Genomic DNA, 24,936 nt, shown 5'->3' with positions numbered 1-24,936 from the left:
CTTGGGCAACTCTATTGTGAGCCCACCTCCTCCTGCACCACAGATATGAGAGGGTTGTTTTTTCTTGCATCTTCATAGCTTCTTGCAACACCCCATATTATTAAAAATATTAAAAATATATTTTATTTGAATAATATTTTTTCATTTCAGAATGAGTAATCCAGAAAAACTCAGGATTATAGAATCTAAAAGTATTTCCAATATACCTTTTGGATTCTATAATCCAAAATGGGTTTATTTTAGAAAATACATTCTAAATTATGGAATAAGAAGGTATTTTTAGATTAAAAATTCAAAAATTATTTTTGGATTGAATTTTATAATTCAGAAAAAAATATATTATGGACTGTAGAATTTCGAAAGTATTTGGAATTCTACAATTTAAAAGGTGTAAATAGAGAAAAAAATTCTAGATTGTAAAATCTAGAATGTATTTTCTTAAGAATGAAATGATCTTTTCACCTTATCTATAGGTGCCAATAGAAGCTATGGAGGTGCAGAAAGAGAGAGGCACGTGAGGGACACCTAACACACGAGAGAATGAACTGAGTAACACCAACGCTGTTTACTTTTTCTCTTTCATTCATTCGAGTTTGTTCTGTTCCTTGCAATTGAATTTGAGAAGCATAATCGATTTTGTCTTTCTGGGCACCCCTGAATTCCCCTGCATCCCCTCAGAGAGGTTCAGTTGGAAACGATGTCAGCTCGATTGATGAAGAAGGTTCTGAACGAGCAACACCATCTTCACGAACACGTGAGCGAAGAAGAAGAAGAAGAAGAGAACGATTCTGAGCCCATCACTCGCTCCTCCATCAACCCTTTCGACCTCCTTAATGACCAAGATTCTGAACCCGAAAACCAGGTTTGAAAAAAACCCCACCTTTTTTTTGTTTCGATTCAAACTTTGATTTTGTGAAGCATTACCCTGTTTACCCTTTTTAATTTTTCATGTCGGTTCTATCTTTTTGTGCCTATCATGCACCAAGAAATTGGATTAGCTAGATTTTGTAAATTTGCCTTTGTATTTGTGAATAGGTCAGAAACAAACAGCTATGGAATTGAATTTAGGTTGAAGATAGAATTTATCGTTATTATGTTTTGTTAATTAAATGTCTCACCATTTAGTATAATGGAATGGTTTAGCCCTAAGTTGATTAAATGTCTCACTAGTTGGATGTGAGGGGCTTCTACAAAAGTTAACTGCATTAGTTGATTTTAGCTCATGGGAGAAATCCAATTCATTCTACTTTCCTATATTTTCTTCTTTTATAAGTTCTTATGGAGAAACTTAGAATCGCATGAAGTATTGATTTTTTACAAGAAAAATTTTGTATTGATTTTTACAAGAAGAATTTCTTGGATGTTTAACCTCAAATTTATTCTTGGATTCTTGTTTGTTCAAAACAAGGTAGACATTTAGGAGTATGCTTCTTAGTTGTTACTTAATGTTACTGTTTTGGCTGCAGGGAGATGAGTTGGCGTCCTCTAATGAAACATTGGCGAGTTATGGTGATGATGATGATAAAGAGGGGTCATCTTCATTGAAACCTACTGCTGAGGTTTCCGTATCAAATCCCAAATCGAAGAAAAAGAAAAAGAAGAAAATCAAGGATAATGCTGCTGCAGCAAACAAAATGAGAGATGATAAAGAATTGGACTTGATTCTAGAAGATTTATCTCTGAATGTCAACTCATCAGCTGAGCAACCTGTTTCTAGCAAAGACAAAATTAAATCTGTTAAACAGCAAGCAACCTCCGTATTGAAGGTGGATCCTAAATATTTGAATGCTGAAAATGAGCTGAGAAGAATATTCGGATCCAAGGTTATGAAATCATTTGAGAGCAGCAATCAAGCGAGCAGTTCTAGGCAAATGCGAGGGGTGAGGGGGCGTGTACATTATAATCTTAGAAAGAGTGTTCTTGTCACTCCATCAGACAATTGGCTCCGTTGTGATGACTCTTTGTCCATGCAGTTTCTGGAGTTGAAAAATGGATATAACTACTTCAGGTAAGGAACTAAGGATCATTCTTCTTCATACAACTGATAAAAATTTCTTCTCCGTTTGCATATAATAACCACACAAAGAATTCTTGAGTCTGGACAAATACAAGTTTCAATTAGGAATAACCTTGAGTGGAATAAAAGAGCCTAATATGTGTTATGAAAAATAGTAATAGAAAGAGGAGGGGAAATTTATCCATAGCATGGGAAGTTACGTACTTTTGCCTGGTTATTTATTACTTTCATTTCCTACACTCTCTTTCTCTCCCTCTTCATAATCTTGATGTTTTTCCTTTTAAAAGGAGGGCAAGCATGATTGAGTCCAGTAGTTTGGGCTTTTGTTATTATTCATTTTCATTGTTAATGACAGCTGGGGTTTGTGGAAATTCTTACTTAACCTCAATCTGGCTGGTTTATTATGACTTTGTGGATTATTTGTGAAGTTAAGAATTCAATGTGCCTTTTGTACTTGGCATTTAATTTCATATTTTTTACAATGTAGATATGTACACTCGCCTTCTTACTCCCAATCTCAGAGAGCATTTGAAGCTGCCAAAGCAATTAATGACATAAATGGCATAGCAAGCATATTACAGCACCGTCCTTATCATATTGATTCCCTTCTAACAATGGCAGAATATTTTACAGTATTGGGTGAACAACCGATGTCTGCAGATGCTATTGCCAGGTGTCTATATGCCCTTGAATGTGCGTGGCATCCCATGTTCAATCCACTGCAGGGAAATTGCCAGTTGAAGTTCAAGCATGATACAAACAAACCTATATTCACAGCTCTTTTCACTCACATGAAAAATTTGGACAGGCGTGGCTGTCATAGATCTGCCTTAGAGGTCTGCAAGTTGTTGCTTTCCCTAGATTCTGATGATCCCATGGGGGCTATTTTCTGCATTGACTACTTTGCTTTAAGGGCTGAGGAATACGCATGGCTGGAGAAGTTTTCTGAAGAATATAAAAGTGATAACTCCATTTGGTTGTTTCCAAACTTCTCTTATTCCCTTGCCATTTGTCGGTTTTACCTTGAGCGCGAGGCCTGCAAAAGTGATGGTATGAATGCTGAAAAGTCTTCATCGACTGATCTTATGAAACAAGCATTGATGCTTCATCCCTCAGTTATAAAGAAGCTAGTTGCAAAAGTACCATTGAAAGATCGCACATGGACAGATATTCTCCAGCATGCTTTTTTCCGGTCAGATCAAACAGGAATTCCATCTCTAGATCACTTGATTAATATATATGTTGAGAGAGATTATCTTATATGGAGGCTTCCTGATCTGCAAAAACTTCTTAGTGGTGCTGCAAAACTAGTGATTGAAACACTAGAAAGTAATAAAAGTGAAGTCAAGGATTGGGCTTGTGTCAGAAAAGAAGCATTTTCATCTGAGAAAAATGAGTAAGAGATTTTTTTTAGCTTAATTTTGCATGTTCACCTTGGTGGCATATCTGTTGAAGTGAATTTTTATCCGGACCTGAAAAAGCATCAAATATTTTAGGGCCCATTTAGTGTTGCTTTTTATTGTGAGTTTAAATTTTTTTCAAAAACTAAACTGCTTTTAGGCCCCCCTCCCGCTGCATTTTCTTCGTCATGTTAAAATTAATGTAGGTTTGTGTGGTAGTGGAAGCAGTGGGAGGAAGGGTCACTATCAAATGTAGAAGTGTTTTTTTTAAACTAGAAAGCAAATTCACAATTCTTTTTTTGAAATTAAAAATAAATTTTCAACTGTATGTTAGCCGAACATGTTGAAAGTTGTATTTGAAAGCCAAAAACTCGCAACCACTCCAAATGCAACCTAATTATGCTGTTTTACAGATCATCTAAATTTATTGTCTTCCAAGACTTGGTAGCTTATTTCAACTTGGAATGAGCATTTGGTAGTTGAGCAATTGAAATTATGATCAAGAACTCTGCAATGAGCTGATAACATAACTGAAAGTGGTTGTATGATGAAGTATTCAAGTTGCTTAGAATAAAAAAATTAAGCTTACTCATATCATGTAATTAAGAAAGAGGGATAATTAAGGAAAAAAGAAGTAGCAAGATGAATTTATTCATTGTGCAGTTTTGGAAGCAGTTCAATTGTTTATTTGTAATATGGCAGCACTGTTTTAACATCTATGTGGTCATTTGCTTATGCTTTCTTTTATGTTAGGTATGGACATTTGCTGGTATCTGATTTCTCCGATTCACTCTCATCAATTCCGCGAGAAAATCTTCAACAATTTATGGGCGTTCCAAGGATGATGGAGGATGGTATGCAGGATGAAAACCAATTTGCTAATCTGCCTGGCAATGGTCATGCTCCTCGTGGTGTTGCAAATAGGAATGCATTAGCTGTCTTGTTTGAGTCAATGCTACCATGGGTTACTTACGAGGATACAGAGGATGGTGAACCTGATGATAATCAACATGATGACCACAGACAAGACAATCAATGATTCTGGATGCAACTGGCCTTCCTGCTCTAAAGGCCTTTTTTTGGATGGAGTGTTGAACTCAATGATGAGATGTCTTTCTTGTACAGAGCAACGCCTAGGGAGCATGATGTCTTCTGCTACTATGTTGATCATTGTCAATCATGCGGGAACTCTAGATGCATAAGAATGCCATATAATTTTGTGGTGTCAAATTTTGGGGAAATTGATGTCAAATGTTATACCATTTCCATTTGTTTCAAATTTTTGTCACTGTTGTTTGATAATGTACTGATCACACATGAGTTTAAACATGATATCGACACCTTGAGATCAAAGTTGGATGGCTGTCAAAGAATGAAAAGACTATTTCAAAAGGAAACACTTCAAGTATCTCATGGTGATTAGAGAGTAGTTAAGAAGCATTGGGGGGAAATTAAACGTACGATTTTCTGTCAAATGGATTGTCTTCAACATAAGAGTGCGTCTAATCACTCTATTAATTAATCATTGAGATATTATCATTTTTATTTTTAAATATATATTAATATTATGAGAAGTCACAATTTTTGTTAATTGTGGACTAATGTAATTGATGGACTACACTTTCAAAATTAATATAATAAAGTTACAGACTTCGAAGATCAGAGGATGATATCTACTCATGAAAATGTTGTGGAAACAATGATGTTACAAAGATTATACACAATTATTGACACGATTTCATGATTTTTTTCTAAAGCTGGTTTACCTGAATTTGGGTGAAACTATGCCAGAAGTTGCTCACAATTGTGACTGCAATAGCACACTATGATGCCTATAATTATTTCTCAATGCACACTTTTTACAGACTAAACAGAGAAAAGCCATTTAACACGCCGGCCTAGGCATGCTGAGGAGGAATAAGAAATGGTTTCCTGACCCTATGGTAGGTGGAACATACTTTGTTATAAGTTCCTCCAGCTCAAGCATGCAGAGCTGTGTGACATTCTTTTCTTTTTCCTTCTTTCTTGGCAGATTGAGTGGATCAGTGAAGGTTAGCCTTCAAACACAATATAAGATAAGTGGGGGACCAAGTATGGGATTGAGTTAGTATGATAAAGTTATCATGTGAGTGGATTTTAACATATCATTAAGGTCACAACTACATGCAACTAACATCATTACAACACTGCTAAGCATTATTGTCAATATCACTTAATTTATGGATTTTTGGATTCTCTTATTGTCTGTCTTGTCCACGCTCATTTACTTTTCTGCTTTCTTTCCCACCTTGTGATGATGCTCAACCTTCTTCTCGTGAAGATTCTCACATTTTGTTGCTGGTTTGAGTTTGGAATGAATGACACTACAAGTAACAAAGAATACTCAACCTTCACTGTTTAACTTTTCTTCACCATATTTGTTAATTAAGAAAAGAAGAAATGCATAATATTTTGTGACTTTATGTTTTAAGTGACAAATTCAGCATTGTTTTCACTTACCATTTAACTAAATATACACTCTACACAATCAAGAAAATGCCACTGCCACAGTGGCTTCAACTTGAACAAACACTGGTGAGTTTGCACTTCAGACTAAATTATAATTTGCCTAGGAAGAAGGAAATAGACACCTTATTAAACATTAATACTATGTTGCTACCCTACTGGATTTTACTAATCCAAAGTACATTGAAGTAATAATCATTACACAATAAAATTTTAATCAAAGATCTTTATGTACTTGAACAACACCAGTAAAGATGTTATAAGTCAATTGTTCTTTGAAGTTAAAGGAGAAGCTTAGAATTTTGTAACTCATCAAATTAAAATAACTTAGCTGCAGGGCTCATGGAATCAGCAAATCATTTCGTGGAAATAATGGATCATATAATCGATGAGTAGGCGAACATGGCTGTGTGTGGGGAGCCACAAGCAGAAAGCAAGTTGTGCTAATGTTTTTGTATTGACACTTATAATTCAGGGCTTGTGCTTTATCCTATGTATGAACCGAAAAGAAGTAAAATAAATATTTAATTACTTTTTTAGTCTTTATATTAAAGATTAAAAGTTAATTTAATTTTGAATTTTTTCAAAAGGTCATGATCTCAATTTTCTTTTAAAACCATTCATTCTGTTAAATTGATATCACTATGTAACTTAATGATTCTAACACTAGATATTGAATTATATTTGTTACTTATCATATTGAATAGTTTTAAAAATTTAATGATCATCATATCAAATTTTAATAAAAGTTAAAGTTAATTTTTTTTTTAAATTGAGACAATAATTTTTAAAATATAAAAAACAAAATTGATTTTTATCCTTAATACAAAGATTAAAAAATAATTAAGTCTAAAATAAGTTAAAGAACAAATTTTCATATGCTACAAAGATTTATACAAGTTGATATAAAATGATATTGAGTTTTTTCATTACTTATTCAATTTGTGCAGAACAGGACTTATTCATGTTTGGAAAAAATCTACACAAGTTGGATGGATTAAGTTTATTAATCATAAATAAATTAGCATAATGTTACACACATACTTATAGGATGGAAAAAATAAAGTTATTAATCTATATGGGAAATAAATAAAAAATAGCATATTATACAACCATGTATGAAAAATAGTATCAAAACAATATTAATATAGATTAGTAAGATTTAAAGAAGTATTTGTGCTAATTCCTCTATAAAAGAGGATGCTATAAAGGATTCTATAGGCACACATTCAATACAACATAGGATCAAATCAAATTGATTCAAAGGGCAAGACACCAACAACATGGGAAGTTGCCGCAATTTGAAGAACGCTGTGATAGCATTTTTGGTTCCTCTTCCCTCCATCTTCTTCTACCTCTCATTCCTCAACCAATACGACTCACCAAATTCCTCATCACTGTGGTCAACTTTGTGGTCATGGTGCTATCACCACCCTCTTCTATTAGCCAACACTCTCTTCTTCCTCAACGTCAATGTTCTCTTCTGGGTCATAGGCCTAATCCAGTCCAGCCACTGGGTACACTCAAAGCCCCAACTTTTTTCTTCTTCATTCACCCACTTTCACATTTGCTTTCAAGTTAATGTCTTTTGATGTTGATGGTGCAGATGATTGACCCCTATTGGACTGTGATACCTGTGATGCTTGTTCACTACTATGCCACTCACCCTTTAGCGCATTATGATTTGTGGAGGTCTAGGATCGTGGTTTTATTGACTTGGGTGTGGAGTGTGAGGCTCACTCATAACTATTTCAGGAGAGAAGGGTGGCAATGGGGTGCCAGGGAAGACTGGCGTTTCACTGAGATGAATGAACAGTATGGAAAGCAATGGTGGTGGATTTCATTCTTTGCTGTCTATGTCTCCCAACAGGTAAACTTTTCTCATTGTTCTCCTTTTAGTCATTGGTGTCCAAATGAAGTTTAGATGAAGGAACAGATTCATGGGAGAAAACTGTACGGTATAGATGATATGATGCGACAAGCAGAAAACGATAGAGAAAAATAAGAGTGACGATGAGGTGTTTTCACTATTAAGGTGTCTATGGAAAACTGTTCTTAAATGAACTTAACGAGATGCCTTGAATTTTATGTTCATGGGACGATCTGAATCTTGACCTGACTTGACATTTTGGAGCAGACGGTAGGAACCTGATCCAATTTTGATGTTGCCTTGTAATTTGAGACGATTAATTGCATTGTGCAACAAGGGAAGATGAGAGAATTCATTCATTATATAAGCATTGTTCTCTAATGTATATAATAGAAATTTCTTGACTGCCAGTGGAAGTAAGTTAATTCTGTATCTTTTCTTGTAGTGTTTCATTGTTGTAATGATGTATATGCTGTAACAGAACTACTTGAACCTGCTTGTTACATGTTTGGTTTGTTTGTTGTTTTATTGAATTGAGTGTATTCCTTTTGTAATGTGGTTCTTGTCTATGCAGATGTTTTTGATTGCATTGTCCCTTCCCTTGTATGCGGTCCATACTGTCAATCAGCCACTGAGCATGTGGGACTTGGCGGCTACTGTTGTCTGTTTATTTGGCATTGTGATAGCATACTTTTCTGATACACAGCTCTATGAGTTTATGAATAGAAACAACAAGCTGAAGGGGCTTGGTAAACCTGTGGCTCCTGTTCTTGACAGTGGCTTGTGGTATTACTGCCGGCATCCAAATTACTTTGGTGAGCAGCTGTGGTGGTGGGGGCTGGCTGTGTTTGCATGGAATCTGGGACTTGGGTGGACCTTTATTGGAGCTTTGGTTAATACTATGTGTTTGGCTTATGTGACTAAGCTTGTGGAGGACCGAATGTTGAAAAAAGAAAGTAGAGCAGAAGCGTTTAGGCTATATCAAAAGACAACCTCTGTGTGGATACCTTGGTTCAAGTCCTCTTCTTCAGAAGTTAAAAATAAGAAGACTTGATTTTTTCTTGGTGCTGTGGTTATGGTTGCTTTTGTAAAACTATCATTTTGGTATCTTATAAATTTTGCATCATTCTTATTTATTTAATGCAATCATAAGTTGTACGTATTCTATATATGTATTTTGCTGTAATGTTGTATAAAATCTTAATGATTCTGCTACATTTGGAGTTATACTTCCTTTTTCAGCTTCAAAATGCCTTTGATAGTGTATTTGGCTGTGGATATGCATTCTCACTAGCCCTTTATCTAGGCTTCTTTCTGTTCACAGGAAAGCCTGGAGCCCTAAAGAATTATTGTACATAACTAGTGTTTTTACCAGTTCAATTACTTGTGTTGTCTAGTTTTTAGAATATTTCTGTTTCAGATCATGATTTCATAATATAAAATGTGTCATCAATTTAGAAGCTCTGTCATGGTTGCAATTTGATATCCAAAGAATGTCTATTTCCCTAACCTTCAAACATTGCCATGAGTCGTGAGTGCTCCCATAAATACAGAAGTCAAAGAAGTAGAATATACCACTATGTAGTGTGGGAAAGAGATATATCCATCTAAATTTTCTAACATAGAGAGCTTTGAAGTGTGTGTTAGCCACTTTAGATCTTTAAACAGAATGCATATGCCAAAGGTTTTGGTTTGAGATTCTGACACATGTATAGGAAAAATGTTTGCTCAGGTTAGTTCATGACCAAAATCCTCCTATTTATGTGCCAACACAATTTATTTGCATATTCCATAATGTAAAGAACATACAATATTTTCAATGAGATGAGTCACAAAGATTACATTTAGACTCAAGAATGTAGGTAATGAGCAAGTGGTATTAGTGTTGAGCTGAATTTAGAGTTTTCTTTTGATGGTTCAGAAAGAAATTCTGCGAGGCACATCTTGAATAGTCAACTCTTTTCAGTGTTCAGATGCCATTGGATTTTTTTTTCCCTTTAGTTTTCTTTGTACCTGAGGTGTCGGGCCTCAGGCTAATTCTTCATGGATATTTCTTCCTGCACCCGTATATTTTTCTTCCTACACTCCTATATTTTTTGAAGTACCAGATTATCCTTGATAATTTTGGGTGATTCTGGAATAAGGATTCCATAAGCAAAGTGTTTTCAGGAAATTCAAAAGATAAAAAATCATTCCAGAATACCAGAACACATTTTTTAATTTCCAGATTGGTAAATTCAGAATTTATAAAATGTGTTATGGAAAATATGTTCCGGAAATATTCAAGAAAAAGTTAATTTGGAAGGCATTTTTAAAAGGAATAAAATGATATTTTTTTGAAAATGATAGGGTGCACGAAGCCATTTGTTGGGGGTGCAGGGAGAAACACCCTTCTTCCATCATCCAATGAATTGTGCCCTGCATCCGTCAAAGCCGAATTCTACCTCTAACATATCAATTTCAACCTGCATCCGATTTATCATTAAAATGACAAAAATTTCATGCAAAATGTCAAAAATGACCTCAAATAAAAAGAGTGTATGAATAAAGAACCCTTTTTCCAAAATACATTTTCGGAATTGAATTTTTGGAATGTATTTCTATATTTTATATTCTGGATTTTCTTTTTCCAAATGTATTTTTTTCATTTCAGATTTACTTTTTTATAATGCGATATTGTTTGTTTTTAAATTGTATTTTTTAAATTATGGATTTCAAAAAGGAGAATTTTGAAAATTTTGAAAGATGATAGATGCAGGCAACCAAATTTGCTCTTTATTTCAGAATTGAAAATCCATAAAAAAATACATTTTGGACAAGCAAATCCGAAATAAATTTTTGTGTTATGGAAATGAAATTTCATAATAGAATTTGAAAATCAAAATTTCATTCAGAAAAAATAATTTCAGAATAAAAAAACATGTTCTAAAAAAGAAATTTCCAGAAAACAAATTTTCATCTGAACAAGAGATTACAGAAAAGTGTTCTGAAAATCCAAATTTAAAAACGTATTCTGAAAAGAGATTTTCGGAATGTATTTTAATCCACACCTAATTTTATTTAAATTTTTACCATTTCATATAAAAATTGGATGCAAAAGTAATTTTCCAGACCTCATTTTCCTACAACCCAAAAATCTCAGCCAGTAGTAGCACCCCTTTTAAATTCCAAATTATATATTTCGGATTAACCTTTTCTTAATAAATTTGTTTATTCACATAACAATACTGACCTAAGAGAAACGTGCATAAGATTAACAAGAAAAACACATTAAGAATGTTTCTCGTAATTGAACAGAATAGTCACTTTAGATAGTTTCATATGATAATTTAAGTCCAAATAGAGATTATGAGACTTGACGGTTTACTGAAACGACCTCACACATTCAAACTTTCTAGAGACTTTTGGACAAGATTTTACAAAAAAAATATTAATTAGTTTTAAGATCAAATATCACAAAAAGTAGTTTTCATAGTAATTAAAATTACAATTCTGCATTTGAATAATACAATTGACTACGAATTTTCCTCTTGAGTTTGTCCATTCTTAAGAAATAGGAGGATTTAAAATCAAATCTATCATTTCTATGATTTTTCATGATAACATTTTATCTCTTAGTAAATTTCTTAGCAGTCTCAGTTCTCATCTCTTCAAGATTTCACATTTGTTCTGACAATATTAGTCCCTGCAGTCCCCAGTTCAAATACAACTCCTTAGTCTCTCAGTCCACCCTCAAGAAAACATGGTGTGAACAGTTGATTTTACGTGCAGTTCTTTAAATTTGTGTACCTTGTCATTCACGTAGACACACTCTTGGACATCCTTTTCTGAACAGGCTTTCTTTTTTTATGAATTAAGTGCATAAAGTGTTGGAAAATTTGTAATGGTAATTGTCATCGAAGTTGAACCAAGAGAAAGATTGTCATTTCGATCGATCGGTCTACTTATCCTTTTTTTTCTCTTAAAATGGTCTTTGTGTTCTCATTTTATTTCACTACTTCCTGTCTTCCTGAACTCTAAGTTCGGATGCTATCTATAAAAGACACTTCGACATTCAAGTGAGATTTCGGTGTTCGACACTCGGTGTTATTAATAATGAACAATGATTACCTGGTTTTTAGAATCTGTCTAGTTATTGGACAATTAGAATTTTATTAGTCTTCTTAGTTCGTGTGAGTCTTGACGAGGTGATAGTCCTTCACGGTTACGGTAACACTTTCTCTATCCTAAATGAGAAGAAAATTTTGATAAAGTAGTGTGGAAATTTTGGTCATGTTGAATGCGTGTGTTGTTATGCCCGTGTTGAACGTTTCCCTTGTAGAGTAGGTCTTCAAAGGAATGAAATACCAGTGACAAAGTCTTGGTCTTGGACATCCTTTTTTTCTACACGCTTTGCAGAAATTAGAAAATAGTGAGTAAAAGAGTGCTTTGGAAAATTTGTATTCTTCACATTTTTGTATCCTGAACCAAAAGAAAAGTTAAATAAGCTAGTGTGAAATGCTTAACTATAGTGATCGTGTTCCATCATGTGCATGGAAAGTTCCCCCTATTTTCCATGATGTTCCAAAGAAGCAGAACCTCCCCAATTAGACCATATCTGAAAATACAAGATGAGACCCCCTAAGGTTAATGCTTTGTTTTTTTTCCCTTACTGATTATGATGCTAATGAGTGATGTGTTAATAAAAATGACTTGTAAGTTGTAACTATTAGCCTCTAATTTGCTTACTAGTATTCACAGAGGATGATGTATCACAGACTGAACACTGACAAGACTGATAAGCCAAAAAACAATGAGATATCCCAAATTCCTTCCATGTGAAAGCAAAATTAACTGCTATCATCAAGACTGGACCATTAACTTTTTCAATTTTTAAAAGCAACATATAAGCTTTGGTTAATCAACTTTGAAACTGTTTGATTCCGAATCCTGACCATAACTACGAGCATTGGTTGTCTTTTTTGTACTTAATGCCCACTCGTGAAGGGAAGTGAATATTATTAAATGAATAAAATATGATTAAACTGACTAGGCCAAGAGACAAAGCATAAAGCAATGGATGAGAAGAAAGAAGGATAACTTCTCAGAAAGATCCTTCTGTGATGGACAATTTACATAGTATTATTGTAACTTTCATTTTGGTATCTGAATTCTCTAAAAATTATCGATTTTTATTGAAAAATACAACTATCAACTAACTATAGTACTATATTGGGTTTCCACTTGTTTATTCAGACAAAACAAAACAAGAGGGTGAAATAAAAGTAAAATGCAGATCCTTAATTTTGTTTATCATTTGTTTGCATGTGAGACATTGGGACTTGAGATCTCTTTCTGCAATGGTTTCACAGATAAGAATGGCCACGAGTGTTCAATAGAGACCATAACAGAGGTTGTCACATTCAATGCAGTCTTAAATATATAGTAAATGCCATATGCCACACAGTCTAGTTTTCCAGGCATATTAAATATCTTTTCTATGGTCTGGGTTTGAGTAGCTATAATTAGGTGAGTCTTAAATTCCCTGATATGATATCCTTTCAATTAAATTCAAAGAAAAATCTTATCATAAAACTAATTAATACATTAACCATTGGTAGGTTTTTCTTTTATGGGTAAACCTTTAGTTTAAATGATAATGAAATGCTTTTTCGTTTGTTTCCTCTTTTTCCTAGAAGCAGCTCATTATTGACCAGCCACCTAAAGAAACGTCAATTTCATTATTGTTATTACAAGTCAAGTCAACCACTAAATATTTAAAGAATTTACATGTAAGTTGAGTCTTCTTGGATCGTTTTATGGTCTTGGTAGAGGTACCTTTCCATTCTCGATGTCTACATTCTGCTACTCAAATTAGATATTGTGATGTATGTTGATTAATAGCTTCTAGAAACAAAATTATTTATTGGTTTACTTGATATTTATACTACTTGAACCTTGTTCATGCCTAATTTTTGGTTGATCCATATTTAACCTTGTTTGTTAATGTTTGGTATCTTTAATTAATATCTTTAATTTTGCATCAGGTGAAAGTTTAAGTTTGGTAATTATTTGAGTAACTTACATGACATTTAATTGAGGTGAACCAGTGAGTTTAACTCAGTGTCTTTTCTGTCAATAGATCAGACTAAAATTGTGTCACTTTAAACTTAGATACCTATGTTCTTCATGAATAAGTTGTGATGTACAATTATTTTATAGTATTTGTTCTAGTTCTCTCAAAGTAAAATTCCCATTGTTAAAAAAAATCATACGAAATTCCCTCTGAGATTACAAAATGGTCATGAACTACTCATTTTACGATGGAGGAAACAGAATCATGTCATGACTCTTGAATTTGTCCCTGAGAATATCCTTCGGCAGTTGCCAGTTGGCTCATACTTAATTACCTTGGTTCAATCAATCTAACTAAGCTTATCATCAACCTGACACTCAGACAATGACACATCCCTAACAATTGTTTTGTGTTCCTACTTCACAAAGCCACATTCTAATGTTACTGCTCCTTTCACGTTGTCTTCTTCCTATGTCAAAAACCAAAGCCATGAAACATATTTAATTACCATTAATCATTACCCACAAAAAAAAAAAAGATAAAGGTCCTTACTTTACTTTCCAAAGTTGCCTAGCTCAAGCCTATATATATATCCCTATTTTAATCCCACCAGGAGTACGGGTACAAGTTAAGTTTTTTTTGGTGTTTGGCTCCTAAATTCCCAAAAACAGTGATGATTTCAAGTAAAGGAAATGTGTTTGGCACCAAGGGGAGAAGGGGTTTGGATTTCATGGTTTTGGTGTTAACAGTGTCGTGGTTTTGTTTGACTGCTATACGTGTCTCAGCTGCAACACAAGCAGACCCCCCATCACCTCAACAGAACCAAAAGCTAAGGTTTGGCCAAAATGGAGAATTCAAGATATTGCAGGTGGCAGATATGCACTATGCAAATGGCAAGATCACACCTTGCTTGAATGTGCTCCCTTCTCAGAATTTTTCTTGCTCTGACCTCAATACCACTGCCTTTATTAACAGAATGATCCAAGCTGAGAAGCCCAATCTTATTGTCTTCACTGGTAACTAGTCTTGTTTTTAGTTATCATTTCATTTGATTTCTAATTGTTGCATTTTTTGGCTTCTTTGCTTTCCTTTTTCTTGATTTAAGAAAATGACCTTTTCCCTTCATTCTTTCGAGTGGAATGTTTTTCTGGCTGATAATATTTTATACCCTAGTTATTTGATAAGAAATCAAAGACAAAGAGCATGTTATTCTATTTACTTGTAGCCGGATGGAAATGAAAGGAACTCGAGTTAAAATTTTGTTTTTTTTTTGGTTTGTAGTTTATTTTTACGTTGGTTAATCATCAGTTGCACATCTAATTCGAAGTTATAAGTTTCATTGATTAATGATGTCTGATATAACCAATGGAGCATGTTTGTTGTGGTGTGACAGGAGACAATATCTTTGGCTATGATTCCATGGATTCGGTTAAATCATTGGAAGCTGCATTTGCTCCTGCAATTGCATCAAACATTCCTTGGGTAGCTGTTTTGGGCAACCATGACCAGGAAGGAACCCTCTCTAGGGGAGGGGTGATGAAGCATATTGTTGGGATGAAAAACACCTTATCCAAATTAAATCCTCCAGAAGTACATAGCATTGATGGTTTTGGGAACTATAACTTGGAGGTTGGAGGAGTTGAAGGCTCTGGTTTTGAAAATAAATCAGTGCTCAACCTATACTTTCTTGATAGTGGAGATTATTCCAAAGTTTCTTCAATTTCTGGTTATGATTGGATCAAGCCCTCCCAGCAACTTTGGTTCCAACAAACATCTGCAAAGCTTAAGGTTCAATTTTCATTTCCTATTTCATAAAAAAATTACAAATCCACCACTTTTTCAACATTTCCAATACAAGCCTATGAAAGTAGGAACAAAAGTGAAACTATGACAACTTCTACCAAACAAATATTTTCTCAAAACACTTTCTTGTGAATGGAAATTAAACATGTGGCTTATTTTTCAGTTTTCATTGCTAATATTTGGATTGACCTCTTACTCTTTCTTTATCCTGCAGAAAGCATATACAAGTGGACCAATGCCCCAGAAAGATGCTGCTCCTGGTCTTACATATTTCCACATCCCTCTGCCAGAATATGCTATTTTTGACTCATCAAACATGATAGGTGTGAAACTGGAACCGGATGGCGATGGCATTAGCTCTGCTTCTGTGAACTCTGGCTTCTTCTCAACCTTGGTTTCAGCAGGAGATGTGAAGGCAGTTTTCACTGGCCATGATCACCTGAATGACTTCTGCGGAAAGATTAAGAATATACAACTTTGTTATGCTGGGGGATTTGGATACCATGCTTATGGAAAGGCGGGGTGGTCTAGGAGAGCAAGAGTGGTGGTAGCTAGCTTGGAGAAAACGGAGAAAGGAGGTTGGGGAGATGTTAAGTCAATTAAAACATGGAAACGCCTTGATGATCAGCATCTTACTGGAATTGATGGCGAGGTCCTGTGGAGCAAGAGCTCTCCTGGTAAGATATCCTGTGATACTTATAAGACTACTCCTGTTCTGCATAAATTGGCTAGACAATGAAGGATGGAATTTATCTTAAGATTAGTCTATAATTAGGAAACAATTGCTTATGGAAAGAAATGCTAAAAATTCATAATCGAACATTTTAGCTCAAGACAAGGGAATAAGAATATTGTTCTGTCAAGAACTTTTCAGGGAATTTAGAAGAAAAGTATTAAAAGTACAATCTGAGTTTAAAAGCATATTACTGTGGTAAAGTAAACTATATAATTGGAAGAAGGTGAAAGTAAAGAAGAAATATTGAAGTTTCATCTCTTTCCTTTTTTTATTCTGAAATGCTGAAATTTTATGGTCTGGATGGTGATGAGTGGGGAGAGAAGAACCAAATTACTAACCACAAATGTGATTTAAAGAGTGAAGTTTATGAATTGCAATGACATGTAGGAATAGTTCTGCCATGCTGTAGGAGAGAATTAAGCAATTGCTGTAGGATTGGAAAGTATATGAGGATATTCCTTTTTATATTCTAAGGAAACAGTAACCCCCAAGTAGTAGTTACTTAGGTTAGCTAGTTGAAGAAATAAGGCATGTTTCCTAGAAATAAGAAGGTCGGTAAACACAGATCTTCTTATCATTTGGAAGAAAATTAGGGCCTTTTGACTTGGGAGGTGCAGTCCCTCTAGGAGCTGCTATGTGAGTGTTCTATTAAGCTAATAAGGAAGTTCATCCCTGTATTTTTCTGCAATAAAAATACCAAGTTTTTCTGCAACTTAGTAATGAATATTTCAGCTATGGCATTGCACTTGAAATGAAATAGTGAAAATATCCTATGGATTAGAATTACATCAGTAAATTAGGAAGATGTATAGAGTTATGTGTGATTGAACTTGAAGGGTATCCTTCCGGTAGAAAAGATCATAGAATACTAGAATCTCGCCTTAGGGAGTTTGGACATGTTGTGAAGAACACCAGAAGTTCCAATAAGAAAAGTAAATTAGATGGTATCCTAATCCTTAGACAAAGGGAGTCTGAGAAAAATTATAGACGAAACAGTGAAGAAAGATTTAGGAGTCAATAATTTATCCACAGCATCATTTACTCACGTTACATAATTTCTTTGTTTTTCATTTTATTTACTGTTATCTACATGGATTCATTGTTTGTTTTGGTTTTCATTGCAGGTACCTAAGAATAAAAGCCAAATGGAGGCGCTTGAGCATTTGAAAAATATGCAGACAGATATTGATATCCACATGAGGCTGTTCTGTAACGAGTTGCTATTCCATAAATTTGATACTCTTTAATATACATATCATGTGATTCAGTAAAATAGAAGTGAAAGGCTCATAAACAAGGTGCACTAGAAATTCAACCATCCATACTCCATACCAACAACTTGTAGGATCATGTCATTAATTTGAAGTTTTTATATGTAGTCTTGAAACCAGAAACGGTTTTGTTGTTATTTTTGTGTAAGGATAAAAGAAGCACAATATCATAAAAAGATTCCTCCTTAAATTTGTGCAATTAAAGTCTGAGAGAAGGAAATATTTCTTTAATATTAAGTTCTACTCTCATGTGATAACTGTTATTTTTTTTAAAACAATTTTTAAGTAACATTTATAAACATCACAATATCAACGATTCTGTGTTGTTATAGGTTTAATGAGTGTGTGCAGCGATTCTGTACTATGAGATTTGGATACTCTTTTGGCGTGTTTTTGTTAGATATACATATATCACATATTGATATTCGTATAACGGTGGTGGATGAAGGATTCAATTCAAAAAGGTGGTGGTGGAAAATTCAAAAGTATTTGTTAAAATTTAATTTTAACACGATTTTAATATAATTTTAAAAATAATAAATACATTAATTTTTTAAAAACTTAAATTTATTAAATAAATTTTTAGTATGTTTATAAAAATAAGTAAATCCATAAAAATTAATTTTCTGTTAAAAAAAATTAATTGTATACATAAATTTCTATTATTAATCTATATAATTTATAATCATATAATATATAACTTCCTATCTCACATTTTAAAAATTATATATATTTAGACGATCTGTATTCATATTCATATAGTATGTCATAATAGAGTTACTCGTCACAAAGTAGAATATCACAATTTATTACGAATAACACCTTGTCATGCATCAATAGCAGCTAGAATGTCACCAGAATTGGGAAATGGGTTGCCTTCAAAAAATTTGTTCTAATTTACTTTCTTCTTATGAACCCTTCACCTTGTCACCAATATTGGGAAATGGGTTGCTTTCAAAAAATTTGTTCTAATTAACTTTCTTCTTATGAACACTTCACCTTACTTATTATCAATACCATTGCATGATATTAAAAGTGAGAACCTCAATGGTTGTGTATTTGGTAAAACTATTGTGAAGATTTCAGGGCTAAGTTTCAATTTCCAATAAAAAGGGGATATAAAGGAAATCATATGCTTAATTTTCACATATTTTTCAGTGCATTTTCTCTGTGTGGTTATGAGATAAATATAATCGATTAAGAGCATTGATTTTCAGCAGGCTACCACCATCTAATGTCCCCTGTTCGTGCTAGTTACCATCAGATTGTGTTGCAGTCCTAGCATGCATGCAAAAATTGTGATTACTTCCTGAATTTACATTAAATGCATCTAAACTTAAATAGGTATTTGTACACTGAAACATCAATCTGTGCATCATTATAGAAGTAGCCATTTTACAAGCTTTCACCGACATAAACACTCCCCCTAAAGACATTTAAGCCTTACAACTTAGTTAAAACAGGTTTGCCAATGTTTCTCCATGGCTTGCAATCATAGAGTTGTTCCAACCCTTCTCACTTGGGAGTGAAAGCCTGTAGCAGTAACAGATAAAGTCAGCACAACACAATTCCACATCCATAGCAGTAAATCAACAAAACTTACACAGTTATATACATGTTTTTAGTACTATTCTCCAATCAGGATTTCATTTCCACAATGCAGGTATTGAAGACTTCCATTAAATGTCAACAGATTAAAAATCACTACCTAAAATACCTATAAAAATGTATCCAAGTTTTTTCCATGATAGATTAGTCAAATTAGGCAAGAGCAGTTGTAAAATGAACTTACAGCAAAAATAGTAGCATGGCCTGGATCTGCAAGGTGAGCAAAGAGGTTGTCAATAGGACCAGTGCCAGTGTATATGTGCTGGAACCATGCACCCATCACAGCCAACATGGCCAACCTCCCATTCTTGATCTCCTTTGTTCTCAACTCCTTGAGCTTCTCTGGAGAACCACTTCCCCAGCCAAGTGGATCAAACCAAAGCCCACCTGGGTACCCAACATCGGTTCCTGTGAGCTTGTTGTTGGGAAAGATGGGGTCAGTGTTGACAGAGCCTGGCTTGATGATGTCAGCCCATCTTCTGCCCTCAGCCCACCCAATGAAAAAGAGCTCAACTACGAAGAGTGTGGTAGTGTCTGTGAAATACTCCAACTCTCCAGCAGTGTACCATGAAGGGGTGTTAAGGACACCAATCTTTGTGAGGAATTCTGGGATGAAAATGCCAGCAGCACCCAACATGGCCCATCTGCAGTGCACCAGCTCTGCCTGAACATTCCATCTCAAGCTCTCAGGATCAGATGCTGCCCAACCACAACATACTTTTATGGTCACTCACTTGAATTCTCAAGAAGTAACAGTCTAATATTATGATGCACATATACAACAGGTAGGTATCTAACACATCAATGCCATTATTCTAAGTCTACAAAGAACAATTTCCATTTTTTTTTTGTTTCATTAAGTATTATAAAATAAAATAGAGATTTTATGAAGTTGAATTAGGCTTAAAGTCCACTTCAAAATGGTATCAGAGTCAGTATCAGAGTCATTTCGAATATATCTTAGCAAGTGTTTGTTGCACTTATAAGATTACTCGCTATTGGATTGTTATGGGACCACCCATAATATATTGTCCTACACAAGCTGTCTTTCTCAACGTGAGAGTGTGTTGGAAATCACATATTGACTAAAATTTATAGCATTTCATAATATCGACTAAAATTTATAGCATTTCATAGTATACGTGGAAGAAGCAAATCTCACTTTATAAGTTTGTTTTATGAAGTTGAATTCTTAATTGAACATGTCTCATTTGAAACTATATCTAGTATTCATACTTTTATGAAGGCTTGTATAATTTAAAGAGCTTTGAATTATCCTTATTGGATATGCGAAACAAATGAAAGTATTAGTGCTTCATAGGTATAAGGTGTGTATTGCTTGAGCTTACAAAGACCGAGAGGATCAAAGCCAAAATCCCCTGGCAAACTGCCATCTAGCCATGGAGGAGGAGTGCTTCCTGGGAACCACAGAGGCCTATCAGGATCAGCAACTGCACACACTGTAGTGCTGGATCGTGCTCCAACTGGTGCTGTCAAACTGTTCACCTTCAGTTTCCTCCCACTCAGAAAAGAAGCTTTTGCGGTTCCCAAGAGTGATCCATTTTTTGAACTGCATGCATTTAAAATGTGTTAAGTACTCAGTACTAGGTTCAATTTCAATGAATGACCAAGCAAAGGGTCACATGAGTATATACATGAATCGAATCACATGTTTTCAATGTTTCATCGTTTTACTTATAGGACAATAATATTGCATGAAACATTTGACGTAACGTTTGTATTAGAAGTAATAATATGCATGGGCAGGAGGAAATTATGAACTTGCCTTGGGGTGGAGATGGCAACAGCTGCAATGGCAGAGGAAGCACAGGAGGAAGCCATGGAAGGCTTTCACCAAGAGAGATGAAGTGTTAGCTTAGAGATTTGCTGTGTTGTGGTGATGTGTGTGTGCGTGATTAAATGATGAGTGGGAAGAGAATGCAATTTTGTTATGTGTGTTCTTATCTCAAAGGATAGGAGTGTGAATCAGAAATCAGATGGTGAGTTGCCACGTAGCATGCAGAATCTCATAGGATAGGTTTTCTTAAAAAATCAGAATCTAGTGGTTCACATTTGTCAGACCAAGAACCATGTCTTTGTGGCATACATTGCAACTGCCACTGCCACCACAAGACAGATTGTTCCATGTTGTTGACTGTGTCTTTACTCCACACCACACCAATCACCATTTCTGTGGGAATCATTCACCTAAGATACAAATTAAGTAATACATATATTAAGAAGGTTTGATATATATAATATTTTAAAACAAATGGAAGATTTGTGGATAATTTTTTTAAAATTGAGATGTCAATATAAGTTAAGAAAATCTTAAAATAATTCGGGTATCGAGAGAACGATTTGGGTTGAACATATTAATTAAAATAATTAAATAGTAAAAAATTAGGTATTATGAATACTAATTGTGATTAATCTAGATCCAACTGTAAAAAGACCCATTAAATACTATAAATATTATGCATCCGATTCAAATACTCACTTGAAGTAGGAAAATTTTCTATACATGCACTTCCAATTGAAAGTCTAAGCATAAATGTTAAGAGTGAAAGAGAAGAAAAAAAAGAGATTAAATAAGAAGACTAATATTTTTTATATTTTTTCAAATTACAATTTTATTTTGTTATCATTATAATGTAAGAAGTATTATAATAATTTTAGAACTAACAGAGTAAATATGTAATATAAATAAGAGAATACTAATGTATGTTTTTAAAATAAATGAGATTTATATAAGAATTATTTTTAAAATAACAGTGTAATTCAATAACAACATTATTAATTGAGATGTGAATCTAAGGTGCAAGTCTAATTGAGATACATGCCTTTATAAAAAATTCAATAACACCGTCAGTGCAAATTTAATTTGCTGCAAATTAAATCTTACACGTATTTGATTTTCATTATTATTATTAACAAAATTAATATATTTTAAAAAGTAAATGGATATTTAGAAGTTAAATATATAATATAAAATCTATTTATTTTTAAATTATAAGGGTGATATAAGAATATAAAGGGTACAGGACGAAACAAAGTAATGCAATTTTTTTTTGAAAAGTTGAAGTCCATAGTGAAAAAAGAAGCTCAAGTTAATATGAAAACCTAAATTTGAAGGAGGAGTGCTGAGAGAAGAGAAGAGATCGAGAGTAACAGAGGAAGAAGAAGAAGCATGGGATGCGTGAGAACGAAGACGGTGAAGAAAAGTAAGGGCACGATGGTATTTCATTATATCTTACGTGGCTTTCCTCTCTAACCACTCTCCTTTCTCTTCGTATTTGAGAGCAACCAAAAACCACCCATGTTTCACTCAATCTCACCCTCATCCTCCCTCTCTAACGAAACCAAACGGGAGTGGCACCCTCAAATTTGTCTGCGCTACAGTGTCACTCCTAATCCAAACACATGCTTAGAGTGGATGCGTGAGAAAAGTTGATTGAAATTAGTGAGTGATGTGATAGTTGTAAGAATATTATAAATTATTTTGAATAGTAAAATTTGTAAGATTACAAATTTACCCTTGTATATAAAATAAGAATAAATAATAATTAATCTTTTCTGCATATTTTAGTTAATTAAAATAATTTTAAGTTTCATTTATAAATAAAAAAAATGTAAAATTGAAAGAAATAATGAATTATAATTTTAAATTTAAGTATAATTTTATTATTTAACATTTTATTAATTTAAATTTATTTTTTACTTAAGTTAATTTATTTACAAAATTTTAATATTATTTATGATTGTTAAATTATGTTATGTTATATATATAAATATATATATATAAAATTAATTTTAATAATGATTTTCATTATTATGAATAACAAAATTAATATATTTAAAAAAAATCAAAAAATAAAAAATCTGGAAAACCATGAACATAAACGATTATCACTTCCCTTATAAAAGCCACATAATCGATTATCCACAGATTATTCTTGTAGTTCAAAATCTAACATAATCGATTATGGTAACAGATAATCGATTATAGTCAAAATAACAAAGGATCGATAATCGATTATGTTTGCCAAAAATGCTCAGATAACCGATTATGTCACAACTATAATTGATTATTAACTACATAATCGATTATGTAGTGCGTTATTTTTCAATGATAATCGATTATGGTTCAAACTAAAATGAAAATAACGTTACCCCAGGGCAAACATGAACTACCAAATTCACTCTCCTACCTCTATGCTCACTGAAGACCCTCTCCAAGCACCCTATACCACTGCAACTCTTTGTGTGAAGGCTAGACAGATGTGGTGCCTGCTTCATTAGCTTCGAAGGGCCTTATATAATGGTGCATCACAATTATGATGCACCTACTCTCTCACCAACACACTTCTGCATTCATTTCCATTCAAATTGGCCAAAGAGATTCCTAAATCAAAGTAAGGAATCTCATGCGTACTGATTGACCACTGTGATGCGGTGCTTGCAGCAACGACTTCCGATGCAAAGTAAAAGAGGTTATTGTTGTGTAATGTGAATAGGGGCACCATGGTCATTCAACCAATCCTTTGGTTTTCCATGCTTCCCACTCTCCTTTCTCCTCATATTTCACATGATCCAAAAAACACTCTCCTTTCCACTTACCCTCTCCCTCCCACAAAACCAAATGGGATGATCACCCTATAATCCGTCCGCACTACAGGGCCACCCCTGATCCAAACACAGGCTATAAAAAAATAAATGTTAATTTCATTGTTTATGCAAGTTTAGCGAGATTAGGTAGACTTTAAGAAAATTTTGTCTTCGACTCTATCACTTCTTAGTTGAACCAAATTTTAGATTTAAATTTTTTAACCTCCATAATTAAGATTTTTAGCTTCTTTTTAATTGATTTAATTTAAAAAAAATTCCGTTTAGAAAATGTTCTATTCAAAGTTAGTGCCGTGGGTAACGAAAAAGTACTTTTTAATAAAATAAAAAATGTGTTTTGCAAACGAGCATCTTTGTTTTCCATAGTAATTTTTAGGAGGCTTTTACTTCCTCTCCTCTGCAGCCATATTTTCCTCTTGTACTTTTTTTAAAAATTGTCTATTTTAATTTAACTTCCAAAATATTCATTGTTGTTCTTTATTGATACTTTTACATGTGAGTTTTTGCTTTGAAGATTGGATTTGATAAACATTATTGTTAAAGGTGAATGTTTTGTAAGGGTTAACGTTATAAATAGTTTTGAAGTTTTTTTTTCTTAGGAATAGGAAGTCGTAATAATTTGTGAGTTGAATTGGACAATTCTGAATAATAATTTCATATTTAACTAGTTACATATTATACAATTTAGAGGAAGACTCGTTCACTATTCACTAGAAAAAAATATTTTTAAGATGGTTATAGTTAATAATTTTTGAGATTTGTTTTTTTTTTAAATTTAGCGTCACGGATTATCATAATTTTTATCAACTATTGCAAGACAATTATTTTTTTTAGTTTTTAAATCCTCTTTATTTTTGATAACTTTTAAAACTCATGTTATTTCTGACGGTTTTGAAATTCCATTATTATTAGTGGTTTCCAAATTTTTATTATTTTCTACTTTTTCCAAACTTTTATTATTTTCAACAATTTTCAAATCTCATTATTTTTTGTAATTTCAAAGTCTCCATTGTTCCATACAATTTCGAAACCCGTTAATTTAGGA

The 24,936-nt window shown here is 33.5% G+C and overlaps 4 protein-coding genes across 4 annotated transcripts; 3 read left to right on the top strand and 1 right to left on the bottom strand.

Annotated features, from left to right (window-relative positions):
- Positions 1–475: 475 nt before the first annotated feature.
- LOC137818092 (uncharacterized) lies at positions 476–4,825 on the top strand. Its single transcript, XM_068621313.1, has 4 exons — positions 476–862; positions 1,467–2,008; positions 2,505–3,413; positions 4,171–4,825. Exons 1-4 carry the CDS (start codon positions 698–700, stop codon positions 4,454–4,456), a joined length of 1,902 nt encoding a protein of 633 aa, XP_068477414.1. The 5' UTR covers positions 476–697; the 3' UTR covers positions 4,457–4,825.
- A 2,271-nt stretch (positions 4,826–7,096) lies between these two features.
- Positions 7,097–9,007, top strand: LOC137819274 (uncharacterized protein C594.04c-like). The gene is made up of 3 exons (XM_068623073.1): positions 7,097–7,439; positions 7,529–7,792; positions 8,367–9,007. The coding sequence occupies exons 1-3, from the start codon at positions 7,206–7,208 to the stop codon at positions 8,844–8,846; spliced, it is 978 nt and encodes a 325-aa protein (XP_068479174.1). The 5' UTR covers positions 7,097–7,205; the 3' UTR covers positions 8,847–9,007.
- Positions 9,008–14,213: 5,206 nt separating this feature from the next.
- On the top strand, positions 14,214–17,973 carry LOC137818350 (probable inactive purple acid phosphatase 29). Its single transcript, XM_068621707.1, has 4 exons — positions 14,214–14,863; positions 15,241–15,635; positions 15,865–16,327; positions 17,511–17,973. The coding sequence occupies exons 1-4, from the start codon at positions 14,521–14,523 to the stop codon at positions 17,516–17,518; spliced, it is 1,209 nt and encodes a 402-aa protein (XP_068477808.1). The 5' UTR covers positions 14,214–14,520; the 3' UTR covers positions 17,519–17,973.
- Positions 17,974–19,004: 1,031 nt separating this feature from the next.
- LOC137818349 (chlorophyll a-b binding protein 7, chloroplastic-like) lies at positions 19,005–21,475 on the bottom strand. The gene is made up of 4 exons (XM_068621706.1): positions 21,052–21,475; positions 20,615–20,835; positions 19,450–19,964; positions 19,005–19,190 (listed from the first exon to the last, which is right to left on the bottom strand). Exons 1-4 carry the CDS (start codon positions 21,105–21,107, stop codon positions 19,173–19,175), a joined length of 810 nt encoding a protein of 269 aa, XP_068477807.1. The 5' UTR covers positions 21,108–21,475; the 3' UTR covers positions 19,005–19,172.
- Between the last annotated feature and the right edge of the window lie 3,461 nt (positions 21,476–24,936).

The sequence above is a fragment of the Phaseolus vulgaris genome, chromosome 10 (assembly GCF_000499845.2).
Source record: "Phaseolus vulgaris cultivar G19833 chromosome 10, P. vulgaris v2.0, whole genome shotgun sequence".
NCBI lineage: Eukaryota > Viridiplantae > Streptophyta > Magnoliopsida > Fabales > Fabaceae > Phaseolus > Phaseolus vulgaris.
The sequence above is the reverse complement of the archived record's forward strand: the minus strand, read 5'-3'. Positions and strand labels throughout refer to the sequence as shown.